General features: G+C 57.3%; 1 protein-coding gene across 4 annotated transcripts in view; it reads left to right on the top strand.

Annotated features, from left to right (window-relative positions):
- Nucleotides 1–18090, top strand: part of WNT7A (Wnt family member 7A) — a 63492-nt gene that overhangs the window by 43009 nt on the left and 2393 nt on the right. Inside the window, exon 1 of one of the 4 annotated variants that reach the window (XM_057706059.1) lies at nucleotides 6907–7016. The exons of the other annotated variants lie outside the window; for them this stretch is intronic. Within the exon in view, the coding sequence (XP_057562042.1) occupies nucleotides 6966–7016 (51 nt within the window). The 5' untranslated portion in view covers nucleotides 6907–6965. Of the gene's footprint in view, nucleotides 1–6906; nucleotides 7017–18090 lie in introns of those variants that run through there. 4 annotated transcript variants of the gene reach the window in all.

Here is an 18090-nt window from a genome sequence, read left to right as displayed (position 1 = left end):
GTCCATGCATGTGTAGCAGGCGTCGGCGCGTCCCTCCTTCGAAGGGCTAGTACTCCCCTGTGTGGATAGACCACATTTTGTCCGTCTCTTCATCTGCTGATGGACATTTGGGCTGTGTGGCCTTTTGGCTGTTTGAATCCTGCTGCTGGGAACTCGCGTGGACCAGTTTCGTGCGGATGCGTGTTTCTGGTCTGATTGCTGCGCCCTCCCTGTGGTCGGCACCACACATCCGTGAAGGCCATCCTCTTCAGGGCTGTCCCTGCAACAGCCCAGGTCTCCAGGTCAGGGGAGAAGGAGGGTCTGGACAGACAGGCAGGGCCTGCGCGCTGGGCGCTCTGGCTGCGCGTCCCCGCGGGGCTCCAGCAGGTGCCGTGGAGCCTGGCGCAGCCCCCATCCGCTGCTTCGCGGGCTGCCCCTGGAGAGGGGCCAGCGGCCCTCCGACGTCCGTGCCTCCTTGCTCCTTCTCTGTGGCTCCGCCTGGCTGAGCCGCCGCCCTGCTTCTTCCCGCACCTGCCCAGGCCTCTGGTCTGTCCTCCACAGGGCTGCCTGAGGGAGCCTCTCCAATGCCCGTCTGGAGGCCGGCCGGCCCTCCGGCCTGACCCCTGGCTCCCTTCCCATTTCTGGGCTCCCCCTGCTCCCTCCTGCACTGGCCTTCGCCCACGCTGTCCCCCCTGCCCAGCCTGCCCCTTCCTCCTTTCTGTGCCGCCTGGCCCCCCTGAGGCCCCGTCTCGGCCTGGGGCTCCCCGCCTCACCTCCCCACTCGGGTCGGGCTCCACGTTCCTGCTCTCAGCCCTTCACTCAGCGCGTGTTTGCTGAGCACCGGCTGTGCTCTGGACGCCAGCCTGGCTGCTGCGGCCGTGGCAGGAGCCGACAGACCGAGCCCCTGCCCTCGGGCGGCTGGCATTCTAGTGGGAGACAAGAGAAACCAAGACAGAAATGTGTGCTATGTCAGATACCGACGCCCGCGGGGAGCAAAACCAACCAGGGCGGGGGTCAGGGAGAGTCCTTGCAAAGGTGAGATGTGAGCAGAGGCCCCCAGGAAATGAGGGCGGGAGCCATGGGGAGAGGGGGGAGGAGGGAGAGCCTGAGGCAGGAGCACGCCTGGTGTGCTGGAGGAACGGCAGGGAACCCGTGGCGACGGGAGGGGAGTGCGCAGAGGCGCGGGCAATGAGGCCAAGGTGGCAGCAGGGACCACGGGGTGGGTGGAGAGAGGACAGTGTAAGGGACCCCACGGGGCCAGCGCCCAGCCCCAGCAGTTGGCCAACAGCCATCAAGATTGTTCTGGTCTCCACCCCGAGCTCCCCCAAACTGGAACAGTGTGCGGCAAATCCCAGACGTGGTGTTATGTCACCCACGGTGCATTTCTAATCCATAAGGATTTTAAGAACATAACAATGGCCCCGTTACTACGCAGAGCAACATGAACAATCCCTCAGCGCCATGTAACACCCCACCTGACTCAGATCCTTCCATTGTCTTAGAAGCAGTTTCCCGTTGGGCTGTTGGGGGCAGGGGGAGACCGCTGGGGGCTGTGCCCACAGGAGGGGCAGGTATGCACCCTCCTTCGGAGCTGTGATGGGGGAGGCTGGCGGCGGCCTCGTGCCGTGTGACAGCTGGATGCATGGCCACCTCCCCCCGCCCCCTGTCCAAGAGCAGGGTCCTGGCCTCTTTCTGCCACCTGGCCACGGCAGGGATTCAGTTGACATGTGGTAGAAACATCAGTTAGTGAACACACCAATGAAGGAACGCCAGGCCAGTCCACGGATGCACCCGAGGCCGGGAGGAACACGTGTGTGGTGGCTCCACCTGCTCCCGCCAGCCCCCCTGCCCCTCACGCTATAGTTGGGGTCCCTGACGGCCTCCCTAGGGCCCCAGTCTGCACCCCAGGGCGGGCAGATCCCATCAGAGGCCACCCCGGGTGCAAGCGGCAGCCAGAGCCACGGCAGGGCCGGGCCGGGCAGGGTGCCCGTGGGGCTCGTCTGTTCTATGTCCACAGTGGGCCGTGCCGGCCCGGGTGCAGGCGAGCACAGCAGAGGCCGCCCCAGCCCTGGCGGGCAGCACGGGGACACCCCGCTGGCCTCCCCTACCCGGGCATCTGTGTGTGAGCGTGTGCAGAGGGTGGGGATGTGCGTACTGAGACCGTGAGAGTCACGTGAAGAAAGAGACACGTCTGGGGGTGAGGGGTGTCGCTCCCCGAGAAACGTTTCCTCCAAGGCCCCACAGGTGGAAGAGGGCAGTTCGTGGAGGCCTCGAGAGCCAGGCTGTGGACTCCAGGCTTCAACCCCAGGATGACAGGGAGCCAGAGATGGTGTCTGAGCAGCCGTAACCGGGCGAACACTTACGACAGAAGGTCCCAATCTAGAGCGGGAAGCATGTCCCTCGGGATGGGGTCGATGCTCCTCTTCACGAGGCCCTGGCGGGAGTCCGCGCCTGCTGCCATCTGGCTAACCCGGCGGCATTCCAGCCGCCCTGTTGTGTGGAGCGCAGCTTCGCCTGCCATACCCACCCGAGGCAGACAGGAATACTTGCTTGAAGTTGGTGCATCCAGTGTGACTCAAAGAATGTGACCAAGAAGAAAATACTCCAAATGTTTACCAAAAAAAAAAAAAAGCTGTCTTTTCCCCTCTTTCATCTGAGTTGCCCAGAGGAATACAGCTGCCGCGGAATGAAGGGAAGCCTTCGCTCATGATGGATGGACGTGCAGGAGGAGGGGAGGTGAAGGAGGAGGAGCAGGTGGAGGAGGAAGAGGAGCAGGAGGACAGGGGGCGGTGGTGTCAGCTCCGGGCCCCCAGCCTGCAGCCCCCCTCCCAGGGCGGCCCTCACACCGGGACACTCCTGTGTGTGGGGAGCCGGTGTCCACGGCTGCTGGCCCGCTGGGCTCCACGTTGTCTTAGGTCAAGGTCCTTGGAAAGAGCCCCTGACGTGGACATCTGCACGCAGGGCATTTCCCAGGAAGCGGGAGCGAAGCCGGGCTGTGATGCGGCAGCCACAGGGGCGTCCGCTGGCCCGTGCGTGGCTCTGGGCTGGCACGGCCCTTTAGAGCTGTCCCCGGGGAGGCAGGAGACCCGCCTTGGTCCCCAGCATCCACCAGTCACTGGCGGGGGCTGCCCTGAAGAGGAGCCGTGACCTCGGGGGCGGCGGCTCCTGTGACGGGAGGAGAATTCCAGGGGGAACGCGGCTGCGGGTGTCAGCGGCCGGCACTCCAGGCAGCCGGGCAGTGCGCGCGTGGTCCTGGAGGAGGACCTGGGTGGGCAGCACGGCGTCCACTGCACCGTCCAGCCCTGTGACCGTGGCCTGGGGGAGCAAGGCCAGCCCAGCACACGCGCCTGCCGTCTGCTCAGCGCCACAGGCAGACTGCCGGGGCTCCCATGCCGGCGCGGCACTGCCCAGCTGCGGCCCCTGGCCTCCGCTCCCTCCCCTGTAGCATGGGGGTGAGGAGGATGAATCTGCCTCATCGGGTGGCCGTGTGGATTCAGTGACTGTTGAGTGCTTGGAACGCCCGCTGACGCTGTCCGTGGCTGTTATTGGAATTGGGCTCGGTTCCTGCCCTCGTGGGGCTCACAGTCTGGCAGGGGAGACGGGTGTGCAGACAGGACATTATGACACAGGGCAGCTTGGCATGGAGCGAGCATGGTGCCTGTGTGAGCAGCTGGCCCTACGCTTATCCAAGAGCAACACAGGGATTTCACGCAGCGCCGTCTGTAATCTAACCACCATGACAATACAGCTGCCCTTCCTGAGGGCTCCTCTGGCCGGGCACCACGCCTTTGGTCACTGGGTCCTGGTGCTGCCGCCACTGGATGTGTTCTGTTGAACAGGAGACAAAGCCAAGGCCTGGGAGAGGGCGGAGCTCCCTCAGGGTCGCAGCCGGGGTCTGGCCGACGGCACAGTCAGGGGAGCGGAAGGGCGTCGGGTGAAGGGGTTCCTCCAGGGGCACAGGCGGTGGCGAGGCAGCCCTCCCTGAGGGGTGCTGCAGCATCTGGAGCAGGCAGCTGTGGGGACCTCGTACTGCCCGGGCCCCGAGGGGCAGAGAGGGGAGCTGTGTTCCTGCAGGAGAGTGGCCGCTCGCCAGGAAGCGTGGCCACAGGTCGAGGAACAGGGTAACGGCCACCACATGGCCCCACAGAGAGGGGACCCCAGGGAGAGATGCCCCTGCCTCTCTCTCCTCCTGCATCCAGTCTTGCAAGACCCCCCCTCCCTGCTCCCCACCTCCGGCTGGGCCTGACCAGAGGCTGGTGGGCAGGGAGCCTGTGGTGTCGCGTACACAGGTCAGCCTCCGGGACAGACAAGGGGGCACAGAGGCGCCCAGCACACCCAGGCCCTCAGCCTTGACTCCAGCTGGGCCCCCACCTTGTCGGGCTCCTTAGGGAGATGGCAGAGGTGCCCAGCACAGGGCGTGGCCGTAGCGCATTCACAGCGAGGGGCACCTTCTATCACACAGAAGACGAGGCACCAGTGCTCGCCTCTGTCGGTGCAGGTGGTTTGGGTCATGTGCTGCCTGGAGACGAGAAACATGGGCAGCTGGGGCCTGGGGCCCTGGGAGAGGAAACCAGCGGGACTCAGGGACCATCCAGCTGCCCACGTCCCCTAAAGTCCAGCCCAGGCAGGGCCCTCTGTGGAAACCACACGGCCCTGGAAGAGGAGGCCTCCGCGCCCAGCAGATATGCCCCCTGCTCTCTCTGCTGTCCCCGACGGGTTCCGCCTCTCCCAGGTGGCCCAGCTGCCTCGGGGGTTTGGGGAGAAGGTTTGGGAGCCAGGTCTCCTGCTGGGAGAGGGTGGCTGGGATCTGAGAGCAGGAGAAAGCGCAGTGGCAACACGGACGGGAAAGGATGCTGCAGGGACCAGAGCGGATGGTGAGGGCAGGAGGTGATAGGCGTGGAGGTTCTCCCGTGAGGTCGCAGCAGCACAGATATGCTGCTGGGGGGGGGGGTGGGGTTACAACAGGAAAGGGGTCTGGGTGTGGGAGGAGGCTGGAGGGAGGGTGATGGGCCAGAGCTGCTTCAGGGGGCCCACCGGGCATACACAGTGACCCTTGGGGGAAATGGTCACTCCCTCGTGTCTCTGTACTACTGCGCGCCCAGAGAGCGACTCCCACCCCGGCAACATCTGGGAGGATGTACCCGCCTTGTCCTCTGTGTCACCATCTCCTCTCTCGGAAATCCCCCTCTAGCGCCTTCGTTGCACAGGTGGGGGAAACTGGGGCCCAGAGAAGGAAAGGGACTTGCCAGCAGCCACACAGCAATGTAGAGGCAGAACCAGGACCTGAGCCTGCCTGCTCCTCCCGCCCGACAGCCCTGCCCTCTGCCCCTCCAGCACCGCGCCAGCGCACCCCAGCATTTGCTGTGTGAAACGAGGGAAACTCACAGGTTAGGGGCCTGTCCTGTGAGATGCGCTACAGCAGGCCCTGACAGCCCTTCGCTCCTTAATCCCCACCGTTTCCTCTGAGGAATGAGGGGCAGGTCCCTGACGGTGCACGCGTGCCAGGTAACGGAACACCTCACTAAAGGTGGCCGCACTGATGGGAGTTGGCTTTTTCTTGCGAAATGAAAGTCTGGATTTAGTTTCTTTCGGAGGCTCAGCAATCTCTTCAAGGCCTAAGCTGTTTCCATCCTTCTGTCTGCCATTGTCCCCTTGCTGGCCTCTGGGTCTCTTGCCTTTTGGTTACAAGATGGCTGCCTAAGCTCCCGGAATCACGCTTTCACACCACAGCATCCATAGACAGAAAATGAGAAGTCCCTCTCTCTGGTGCCCCTTTTCGTCAGGTCGTGTCCTGTGTTTTCAGCCTCTGTGGTCAGAGGCAGGCAATCTGTGATTAAGACGTGGAGGGCCAGACAGGGAGTGTGCCCTGTTTCCTTTGGCCATTTCTGCCATGACCAGCACGTGGTAGCCAGGGGGAGGATCTGACGCAGGCTCCTGGGCTACCTGGCTCTGACGTGGGTGCCTTCTGCCCTGCTGCAGGCTGCCTTCCGTCACCACCTGCTGCCGTGTTGAGACTGACTCTCGTCGCCTGGGTCAGTGCTCATCAGCTGGGATGCAGACAATCCAGAATTGACCTCTCCCTGCAGGGGAGCCAGGCTGGCCCACAGTGCCGGTGGGCTGGGGGATCAGATGGACGGAAGCAGCAGATGCCCGGCTGACCCACAGCTGCGGCCTCCACCCTCAGGGCCTGGCCTCCCCAAAGCCCTCAGGTTTGCTCCCTGCTGTGACTCAAACCCTCGAACTAAGGACCGGCTATTGGGTTTAAGTAGAGCATCTTACTGCACGGACAAAAGGACCTCTGGGCCAGTTAGGACATTTTAATCCATAAGGGACAGAAACCCAACTCAAGCCAGCTTGGAACCAAATGGTCCTGGGGTGATGGGTTCAGGGCCAGCTTGATCCAGGGTACAAATGATACTCCCAGGGACCAAGTCTACACACCCCTCATCCTCTGTTTCTCAGCTCTGCTGTCTTAGTTAGACCCACGTGGTTGTGAGATGCCTGTCCTCAGCTGTCCACGGCTCTGCCCTCCATATCCCCTCTTGTTCTTCTGGCAGGAAATTACCAGCAGTTCTTGTCTCCTGTTCACACCGAACCCCCAGGACTCACTCTGGTTGGTCGTGACTTGCCTGAGTCACCACCCATACTTAGCAATGACCAGTGGGACCTGGGGGGTGAGGGCCGGTGGGACCTGGGGCTGAGGACCGGTGGGACCTGGGGCTGAGGACTGGTGGGGCTGCTTTGCCGTCTGTGGCTGGGGAAGGCCTCACCAAGGAGTCAGAGTTTGCAGAGCGAGGAGGCCGTGGGCGCTCCCTGTAAAACAAGGCACAAAGAGAAGGGTGTTGGGCCTGGGAGAGGTGGGGAGAGGTCTGTGCTGGAGGAGTCCTGCCGGGGCTGGGTGAGGCAGGGGCAGGGCGCTCTGAGGAAGAGGTGGCATTTGCAGAGGCCCCAGCAGGGCTGGGCCCGGCAGAGCCACGCGGGGATGAATGGAGGTGCATTCCTGGAGGAGGGCAGGCAGGAGGACCCGTCGCCACAAGGTAGGGAAATCAATCGTCCTGGGCTGCGTTCTTCCCAGGGGCTGCAGTTTGGAGGGGGGTCGAGGGGGGCCGTGGAATTCAATGCTGGCAAACAGCTTTCAGCTTAATACTCAGGTGCCTCTCAGAATGCTGTGCAAGGTACCAGAGGCTCCCGCTCACAGGAGCGCCATGTGGCAGGGGCGTGGGGGAGCCAGAGGGCACTGTCTGACCTCTCTCCTCTGAGGGCCCCTCCTCCTCCAGGAAGTTCACCCCTAGATTGTCTGGGCAGCCCCGAGAGTCTGGGACAGCCCAGGAGGCCAACCTTGATCGTATCTGTTGGGTGTAATGAATCAGGAATTTTTCTGGAGCCCAGTTTCTCCCGAGGCCCCTCCCAGGCCCAGGAGCCCCACCCTGGTAATTCTGGGCTCTGGGCAGCACCTGGTACATTGTTGGCACTTCCTGGGGGACCTGTCAGAAAGAGATTGATTTTCTTCCCTCCAGCGGTGCAGAAAATCCTTCCTACTGCTTCAGACAGGTTTGGGGCTGGGCTGGGGGACAGAGAAGCAGAGTGAAAGCAGCCCCGCCCCACCCAGTTCAGGAACCCCCACTGCAGACCCCAGATGCTCCCACATCCTCCCAGGACAGGCACTCACCGCCGCCCGGTGGCCTCTCCAGCCCTGGTCAGCCTGGTGGGGATGGCTGGCATCTCACTGCGCTCGGATCTGTTGCCTGTTCCTCCCCTCTAGTTGGGGTCTCAGTCCTGTTCTCTGGACAGACACACAGTCCCTCCCATTCACCCTGCCCCAGGACAGGCCTGCAGAGTATACAGGGTGGTGACCAGGACCCCAGAAACTGGGGCAGCTCCAGCTCCTTCAGCCTGGGAGCTCCAGCCCCCTCCTCTACATGTGTGCTCTGGTTCTGTCCATCGGCTGGGGCGTAGCCCAGTTCTGAGAATCACATATTCAGACAGTCTCCTCCCATATTATGAGCGCTAGACCTCTGTTAATATGGCTTCAGATGATTGGCTTTTTAGCAGCTTCTTAGTTCATAGTGAGCTGGTGGTCATCTAAAGCGTCTCATCTTTCTCAGTCTCTCCTATCTTGTGTTTTTGCAATCATTTTTAAAAATACCAAAAATTATGTGTTTGTCCTACTTCTGGCTGTTTTCAACCATGTTGTATGTAGTTTTTGGAAGTGACTAAATCCTGACTGGGATTATCCCCTGTGGACACCCAAGCTGACCGGGGCCAGATTTAGTGGCGTCAAAAGACTCTTCTGCTCCCCCAGAGGCCCCGCTTCCTGGCCACTCACTGTGCCCCAGATTTTCTCATCACTCCCTCAACACGTGCCCTTTCCCAAGCATGGCCCCTCCTCTGGTCCTCTGTCTCAGAGCATGGCCTCTGTACCCATCAGACAGCCAGGAGTCACCCCTGGGCCTCGAGATCCTCCCTCGCCGAGTATTTTTGCTTTCTCTTCCCTCCACTGTACCATCTTCATCAGAGCCACCATCATCTCTGCCCTGGGTGATGGGGACAGCTTCCCTCTGGACCTCCAACCTGCCACTCGGACTCTCTGACCTAATTTCCACTCTCTCTGGAATGATCTTTCAGGGTGTCAGTCAGACCTCATCACTCCCTGCACAGAAGCCCCTTAGTGGCGCCACTAGGCTCACGGAAATCCAGGTGCCTCCCTGCCCAGAGCGTCCAGCCCCTCCGCCTCCCCACTCCATCTCCTCTCATGCAGCCCCAGCCGTGTCTCCTCCTGTTCCTCTCAGGGCAGCCGCGCATCCCTCCCACCTCAGGGCCTTGGCATGTGCTGTTCCCTGGTTTGAACCGCTCTTCCCCCATCCCCCTAAGTCTGACTCACTCTTTAATTTTTATTTTATATTGGAGTATAGTTGATTAACAATGTTGTGCTAGTTTCAGCTGTACAGCAAAGTGATTCAGTTATACATGTACATGTATCTATTCTTTTCTAAATTCTTTTCCCATTTAGGTTATTACAGAATATTGAGCCAAGTTCCCTGTGCTGTACAGTAGGTCCTTGTTGGTTATCTGTTTATTTTCTTTAATGTCAGGTATTTATTTAGAAAAGATTTTAGTTTCTTTTCCTTTACACTTTTACTTTTCTTCGCTTTTCTCAGGTTCCACAGAAATTTTTTTGAAAATATTATTCCAAGTTGGAGATTTCTTTTTAAAATTTTTAGTTTATATTGGAGTATAGTTGATTAACAATGTTGTGTTAGTTTCAGATGTACAGCAAAGTGATTCAGTTATACATGTACATGTATCTATTCTTTTTCAAATTCTTTTCCCATTTAGGTTATTATAGAATATTGAGCAGAGTTCCCTGCGCTATGCAGGAGGCCCTTGTTGGTTACCTATTTTAAATACAGCAGTGTGTATGTGTCAATCCCAAACTCCCAATCTATCCTTCCCCCCACCACCACCCTTGCGCCTGGTAACCATAAATTCTTTAAGTCTGTGAGTCTGTGTCAGTTTTGTAAATAAGTTCATTTGTATCTTTTTTTTTAGATTCCACATATCGATATCATATGATATTTATCTTTTTCTTACTGCACTTAGTTTGATAATTTCCAGGTCCATCCATGTTGCTGCAAATGGTGTTATAAAGTTCATTTTTTTAATGGCTGAGTAATAGTCAATTGTGTATATGTCCCACATCTTGTTTATCCATTCATCTGTCAGTGGACATTTAGGTTGCTTCCAGGTCTTGGCTACTGTAAACAGCACTGCTATGAACTTTGGGGTGCATGTAGCCTTTTGAACCATGTTTTTCTCTGGATATATGGCCAGGAGTGGGATTGCTGGGTCATATGGTAGCTCTATTTTTAGTTTTCTGAGGAACCTCCACACTGTTCTCCATAGTGGCTGCACCAGTTTACATTCCCACCAACAGTGCAGGAGGGATCCCTTTTCTCCACACCCTCTCCCCCATTTACCGCTTGCAGAGTTTTTGATGATGGCCACTCTGTGAGGTGGTACTTGGAGACTAATCGCTTGTCGGTCACATCATTTGCAAATATTTTCTCCCAACCTGTGTGTTGTCTTTCCCTCTTGTTTATGGTTTCCTTTGCTGTGCAAGAGCTTTTGAGTTTAATTGGGCCCCATCTGTTCATTTTTGGTCTTATTTCCATTACCCTAGGAGACAGATTGAAAAAGATATTGCTGCGATTTATGTCGAAGAGTGTTCTGCCTATGTTTTCCTCTAAGAATTTTATGGTATCCAGTCTTACATTTAGGTCTTAAATCCATTTCGAGTGTACTTTTCTGCATGGTGTTAGAGAGTGTCCTAGTTTCATTTTTTTTTTTACAGGTAGCTGTCCAGTTTTCCCAGCACAATTTATTGCAGAGACCGTCTTTTCTCCATTGTATAGCCTTGGGTTTGGCTGTGTCCTTCCTGGTATCTGCTGCACACAGAGCAGCTCTGCCTGGGTCAGGTTTTCTCTGCTCTCTCACTCCTTCACAGCACTCACCAACCTATAACTAGATTTGCGGGGAGTATTAATTCCATGGCTGCTCTGGTGTGGGTCTGCAGGCTGGGAGAAGGCAGGGGCAGCCTCTGCTCGCATCGTGGTCCTCCCAGGGCCTCCACAGCAGGGGTGGTGCCAGCAGCACACAGTAGGTGCTCAACGCAAGATGAATGAGTGCGTGAACGAATGCACACCGGAGCAGACACACAGTAGGTCCTCCTCTCCCCTCGCAGCTGGTGGGCACCTGTTCCATGCCAGGCTCTCTGCCAAGGCTGGGAGGCAGAGGGGAATGTCCTGGCCCCAGCCCACCCCAGGAGTGTCACAGGTGGGGCAGCAGAGGCTGGGATAGAGTTTCCTGTGCAAGCTGTTTATTCAGGATTGGGATCGGTGAAGGGGGCTGGGAGGAGCAGGAGGGGGCAGAAGAGCAGCTACGATGCTGGCCCAGCTCAGCCTCCTGGGGAGCTCTGGGGCCGGTACCGCCCATCAGAGAGGCCAGGCCTCGGGACCCCCGCCTCTCTCTGTCCCCAGCTGCAGGGAGGGCAGCAGGGATCTGGGGCTGGGGCAGACCCAGCAGAATCTGACAGCAGGAGGCTGCCTGGTCCTGTGGTGTGCTGGAGCCCGGTCTTATCACTCACAAGACCCAGTATTAAATATTAGAGATTTGCAAGCTGATTGTTAAACCACTGGTAGCTTAAAATTGGCTGTGGTGGGAGCATTTATCCCACAGGAATTGGCAAACACTACAAAACAGGGCTTTTTTTTGTTTGTTTCTTTAAGAGCCTGTCTACTAGCACATCACTAAATGCAGCTGTGAAGCAAGACCTCCCTTGAAGGGGGTTTGGGTTGTATATCTCCAGGTCCACCACAGAGAGCTGCTGGCCTAACAGGGGAAGCTAACAGGTAAACAGTCATCACAGGGACAAAGTGAAGATGACCCAACAGCCCAGGGGTGTTATGGAAACCATGAGGGAGTTAACGACTGCCCTGGCAATCAGGGAAGGCTTTGTGGAGGAGGTGACTTTTTCCTGACGTGGTAGAATATTCAAATGATACAAAGAACAATCCCATGAAAAGTCAGGCGCCTGATACCCAGTACCCTCCTTGGAGGCAGCTGCTCCTACCAGGGTCTCACATATTCCTCCAGGGATGTTACTCTGTGCTCTCAGGAACACGCACGCACAGGTCTTTTCTTTCTCGCACAAAGAGCTCATGCTCTGCATACCTCCCTGCACCTCTGTTCTCTCCACCTTGCATCTCACGGCAGCTGCGGGACATTCCAGCTTATCGGTGCGCCATGATTTGTAGAACCGGTCCCCATTGGTGGATCTTTAGATCCTTTCGGCCTTTTGATATTTCAGATAATGCCTCCGTGAGGCTGTCATTTTACACATGCAGGAGGCTCCCTGGAGGATACATATTCTGCGGTGGAATTGTTGGGTCAGGCCTCTGTGATGGCAGTAAAGATTGGCCTTCCAGATAAGGGCCGGCAGGTGCAGAGCCCAGAGGTGGATGAAGGGGAGAGAGCACAGGCTGGGAGTCTAGGGGCGGGCTCGTGCTTGGCTTTGCCACGAGGATTGGTGTGTAGCGCCGGGGTCAGGGCCCACGCAACAGGCGCACTCAAACTCGGAAATTCAGGTGAGTTTTAAACAGAGGCTGCAGGCCAACAACTGATGACGGGGTGGATAGAGTGAGGCAGAGCCCTACAATGGAATACTATTCAGCCATAAACAGGAACGAAGTGCTGACAAAGGCGGCACCCTGGGTGAACTTTGAAAGCATTATGCTGAGTGAAGGACACTGGACACACAAAAGGCCACATGTTGTATGAGTCCATTTATATGAAATGTCCAGAACAGGCAAATCTATAAAGACAGAGAGGAGATGAGTGGTTGCCAGGGACCGAGAGGAAGGGAGAGATGGGAGGGACGACTGATGGGCATGGGGTTTCTTTTGGGGGGTGAGGAAATGTTCTAAACTTAGACCGTGGTGACGGTTGCACAGCTCTGCACATACTAAAAACCACTGAATCGTGCACTTTAAGAAAGAGAATCGTATGGTATGTGAGTGATATTGCAACAAAGCTGTTTTGTAAAACAGAGATTACTAATAATACAAAGGACAAAGTTAAAGGAACCAAGAGGGATGGTACAGCCCCCTGGGGCAGGCAACAGGGGGCCTATTACTCCTCAGGCCTGAGGGGCCAGGAGGTCGGGCTGCTAGAACCCAGGGGGACTCACCGAGAGGACGCCGGAGCCATGACCTTTGCTAGGGGAACACAGCCACCCTGTGGGGCCAGCGGGGAGGAGTAGGAGCAGTAACAACCAGCACCTTGCTCTGCCCTCGGGGCTCCCTCCAGCGCCTTGCACTGGCCAGACCCCCGGAAGGGGCGCAGCTGCAGTCAAACCATCACGGCCGGTGCCCTGGGCCAGCCACTCACAGACAGAAACCAGAGTGAGCTCAGGGTGCGGCCCTCCGGTCCAGCCTCCCGGGGCAGGCAGGGGGCGGCAGGGGGAGGGCGGGGAGAGCCCTGGAGAGACATATGGAGGAGATCCAGCCCACTCTGTGGTCTTAAGTCCCTTTCTTGCTCTGAGCCTCTGTCTCCTCACCTGTGAAATGGGATGGAAATGCCCATCTCTCAGCGGGTATCTGGCCACCAGATGCCGTCAGAGCTCTGACAACGCTTTGTCTGGGTTAAAGAGCAGTGTGGATATGAGGTCAGGGTTCTCAGAGACAGGGTCTGAAGCAGCCTCAGAAATCATTTAGTTCAAACCCTTGAGTTCGAAATGGGGAAACCCAGGCCCAGCGAGGACACCTAGCCCGTCAGCAGCAGGAACAGCCAAGCTGCAACTCCAGAGAAACGCCCTCCTTCTCTCCTGGGATGTATTTTTTTTTAAATAGACTTTTTCAGAGAAGTTTTAGGTTCACAGCAAAACTAAGCAGAAGGTACGGAGCTTTCCCATATTACCCCCCCCACCCCCACCCCACACACGTGCACACAGTCTCCCAGCACCAGCGTGAGGGCTGCATTTGTTCCAGCCAACTGAGGTCTTTTTAAGACCATAAATCCTGCTCCTGGCCGCCGCTGGCTGCCCTGTCCGCACACGATAAAATCCCATCTCCCGGCCCAAGGAGACAGGATGACTAAATGCCATGTGGTGGCCTGGATGGGATCCGGGAACAGAAAGGGGACACAAGGTATCAACCAAGGGAATCGGAATAAACTATGGACTTCAGTTCATCGTAATAAATTAATATGAGCCCATTAATTAATCTCCCACACTAGTAAGTTCACATTTCCCACATTAATGTCAGACGTTAGTCACAGGCAAAACTGGATACAGGCTGTGTGGGAACCCTCTGTACTATTTTCATAATTTTTCCGTAAATATAAAACGTTTTTAAAAGAAAGTTCATTAAAAATACTGAATAATGAAAACATCGCACCTCCTCAGTATGGTCGGTAGAGCCTGTGGGATGGGCCCTCCCACCTGTGCCACCTGGGCACCTGGAGTGTCGCCCGGTCATCGCATGGCCCCGGCTCTGTGGTGCAGAAGCCGCGGGCCCTTTGCCCTCAGGCCCTGCCATCCGTGCTTCAGGTGGGAACGAGATGAGGGAACGGGTCTGTGCTGCCCCGTGCCGGCCTGCCTGGGGTCCTGCCCTCTGCCTGAGCGTCCCCTCCTCAGAGAGGGTGTCCCCCACCATCAGCGCTACATAGCCGCCCCCGCCTCCTCCCACGCCGTCCAGTCCTCGGCCCGTTCATCCTCTTTGCCGCACTTGTATGATCTGAAGCCAGTGCCTGCTCCCCTCTCCCTGCAGCATGTGCTCTTTACAAGGGCAGCAGCTTCACGGCCTTAACTTTGCTGAGACCCCAGTCCCTGCATTGTGCCAGCACACAGTAGGCGCTCAGGGCATCCCCGGCTCCGGTGAGGGCCAGTCCCCTGCCCTGCCCGACCAGCAGCAACAGATGGGAGTGAGAGGCGGATGGACAGCCGGGTGGGTACCGAGGCCAGATGCCAGACTCCATGCCTTACAACCTGTTTTCTCATCTGCTTTCCTTTCGCAGAGGCTTCTCTGCACCAAGGATGGTGAAACAGCGTCCCCCGAGCAGTCTCCCGTGGCTGGTCTCTAAGCCAGGACCCAGCAGTGCAGCCACTGACGGGGGTCCATGCCAGCGGCTCCAAGCCTCCGACTGGCCCTCGCCCCGCACAGCCCCTCCCCGGTCCTCTGACTTCCCCTCCCTCCGGCAATGCAGGGATGCTGCCCAGGCAGACAGGGCCTCCAGGACCCTGGATGTTCAAGGCTGCGTGCTCGGGGTGGGGGGTACCGGTTGGGCCAGGGTTTGAAGGCACCCCGTAGCTGATTTTTCTCTGGGCATTTCCTGAGAGCACCCGCCACGTGCCAGGCCACTGGGAAGGTGCACGGGGCCGTGTCCTCTCAGAACCTGCAGACCTGCGACCACCTGACACAGAATCACAACCCAAGCTCTTCGAGTGTAAGGGGGGGCCCCAGAAGTCCCCCTGGGCAGTTCGGAAGCTGGGAGCCATCCTGGCCTCGGGATGGGAGCAGAGGGTGCTTTGTCCCACACACACGTCCTCTGCTGTTGTCCCCTGCCTCAGGGAGAGGGCTTGGTGCCCCTCCGGGTGGCCAGCCCTGGCCGGGGGTGGGGGGTGGCTGTGATTGCACCCAGCTTAATTCGGACATAATGCGATCGCTGAGGCTCTCAAAATGCAGACTTTGCAGCGTTAACGGGCTGTGTGTCCTGTGATTAGGGGCCCACACGGATACCGCCGCGGCCTCAGCCTGTCGGTGGCCACAGAGGAAGAGGGAGACAGCATCCCGCCCTGCCCGGGAGCCTGGCCCTGACTCTGGGGCTTGCTGCCCAGGGGCCACCACCGAGGACACATTCAGTGTCACAGACGCACAGATACAACCCAGTGCTTCTCATGACAGCCCACCAGGGACCTTTTTTAAAAAGCCAAGTTAATTACAGTCTAGTTCCTGTCCCATCCGTGCCCTCACTCAAAGTGTGCAGTTGAGCACTTTTTAATATGTTCGTAGACATGTGCAAGCATCACCACAATCGATTTACCCCAGAAAGAGCCCTGAATGAACTGGGAGATTGGGATTGCCATATATACATTACTAATAAGAAAAAAAATATCAAATTGTACACTTAAAAAACAAAAAAAGAGAGCCCTGCACCTTCAGCGGTTACCCCCCATTTCTCCAGCCTACCCCCAGCCCCCCAGTGCATAGATTCGCCTCTTCTGGACATGCTTTTTGATGCAGTCACACAATACGTGGCCGCATGTGTCTGGCTTCCGTCACTGAGCATCAGGTTTTCCAGGTCCATCCGTGGTGGGCGGGGGTCAGCCCCTCACCCCTTTTTGTGGCTGAATGATGTTCTGTTGTGTGGATGGGCTACAGTTTCTCTATTCACCAGTTGGTGGTCTTTGGGTTGTTTCTACTTTGCAGCTATTATAAAGAATGCTGCTATAAACGTTGTTTTATCGGTTTTTGATGTGGCTGTGTTTTCAGTTCTCCTGGGTGTATACCTAGGAGTGGAATTGCTGGGTGTCTCAGTGTGCCCGAGTGGCTACAATAAAATGCCCTATACTGGGTGGCACAGAGAACAACGGAATTGACGTCTCACGGTTCTGGAGGCTGGGAGCCCGAGACGAGGGCTGAGTTCTGGTGTCGACCCACCTCCTGCCTCATCGCTGGGGCCTTCGCACAAGTTGGAAGGGGCTGCAGGGGGTCTCTCTGGAGTCTCTTTTGTGAGGCACTGTCCCATTCATGAGGGCTTCACCCTCGTGATTTAGGAACCTCCCAAAGCCCCACCTAATAGCGCTTTGGGGGTTAGGATTTCAGCCTCTGAATGACGGGTGGGGAGGGGAGACCCAGACCTGGAGACCATAACCCTGGGTGGTTGGGTCGCTGTGTGGTTAACACTCTGAGGCACCGCCAGGCCGTCCCACATCCCCACCAGCAGGGCTTGAGGGCTCCCCTGTCGCCACATCCTCACGAGTCCCTGCTCACTCTGTATTTCCTCCTGCAGCCGCCCCAGTGGGTATGAGGTGCTGTCCCGCTGTGGTGCTCACTGGCACGTCCCTGGTGCGGATGGTGCTGTGCGCGTGGGCTGCTGCACCCGCTGCATCTTTATAAATTGCAAGCATAGCTTACGTGCAAAAAAGTACTCAGGTCATCCACGTAGATTTAAAAGAATAACTATAAAGCAGCCACATCAAGGAACAGAATGCCTGCCAGGACCCCAGGACCCCGCTGGGTGACCCTCACCTCCCACCCCAGGGACAGCCACCGCCTTGACATCTGTGACCCTCATTCCTTTACTTTCCACTCTTTCCACTGCACTCACCCGCTCCGTACGTGCCCCGAACAGCACAGTCCGGTCTTGCCACCTTTGAACTTGATACACCTGAAGGCATTCTGCGGAAGTCCCCCCGATTGCCCCCTCCCTCCCCGCTGTATTTCCGGGGTTGACTCTGCCGCTGTGGCTGGTCATGGTCACTGTCCTCGAGCTCACTGTCCTGTTGAGCCCACACGCTTCCGTTTATCCATTTTACCGTGAACGCTGATGCCCTGAACATCCCTGAACCTGTCTCCTGTGCACACGAGCATGTGATTCTCTAGGACATACACCTTGGGAGGGACACTTCTGAGAGACAGCTCTGTGTGTTTCAGCTTCACCAGACCCCATGCTGCGTGTGCACTCCGGCCAGCCATGCGTGGGCGTTCCACGTGCTGCACGGCCTCACCCACACCCAGTGTCAGCGTCCGTGCTGAATGCCCCCCGCCCCCAGGCATCCGTGTTGGAGTCTCTGATGCACTAAGACCTACCGGCCAGGCCGTCAGGCCTCAGAGACGCCTGCTGAACTCTGCCCTCCATGCACATCACACCTCTGCACCTCACTCTTCCCCACGCTTTTTAGGCCAACACAGAAAGGTGACATTTGGGAACTATCTCCTCACTGATGACCAAAAGGGGCGTCTGTGTGATTTGGGGGGCTGTTCCCCTACCACCAGCTGCATGTGCACGGAGATCGCATGGCAGCACGTGCTCTGTCCGTTGCCCTAGGTGTCCTGGAACCAGACATTCAGCCAACCAGAATACATCCCCGTCCCCGAACACACTGGATGCCCTGGCCTCGCTGGCCTGAGTGCAGATACGGTGGTCTTCCCTTTTGTTGAGTACTTTGACCAGCACTGGTCACCTCCTGGAAGCTGAGCATCTAGGGCTGGGAGGACCCCTGGATCTTATCTTGTCACCTCTGTGTCCCCAGCACCAGCATAGCCCCAGACCCAGAGGCAGAACTAATGGCTATTTTTGGAATACCTGATTTTGTTCCAGCGCTCTAACGTTTGTCAGAAAAGATAGAATTGCCTTCACTCCATGTTCACTGAAGGCAACTGAGGCCCAGAGAGAGGGTGTGACAACCTCAAGGTCACATGGCAAGTAAGCAGCCACCAAGCACTTGATTCACACCCCTCGGCAATAAGACCCTCGCCTCCGAACACCTCGTAGACCAGCTCTAGGAGTTAGCTGAGCCTCGGTTTTGGCCTTGTTAAGTGGAATCATACTAGC

Source organism: Hippopotamus amphibius, chromosome 13 (genome assembly GCF_030028045.1).
Source record: "Hippopotamus amphibius kiboko isolate mHipAmp2 chromosome 13, mHipAmp2.hap2, whole genome shotgun sequence".
NCBI classification, from domain to species: Eukaryota; Metazoa; Chordata; class Mammalia; order Artiodactyla; family Hippopotamidae; genus Hippopotamus; species Hippopotamus amphibius.
This window is presented reverse-complemented; position numbering and strand designations above follow the sequence as displayed.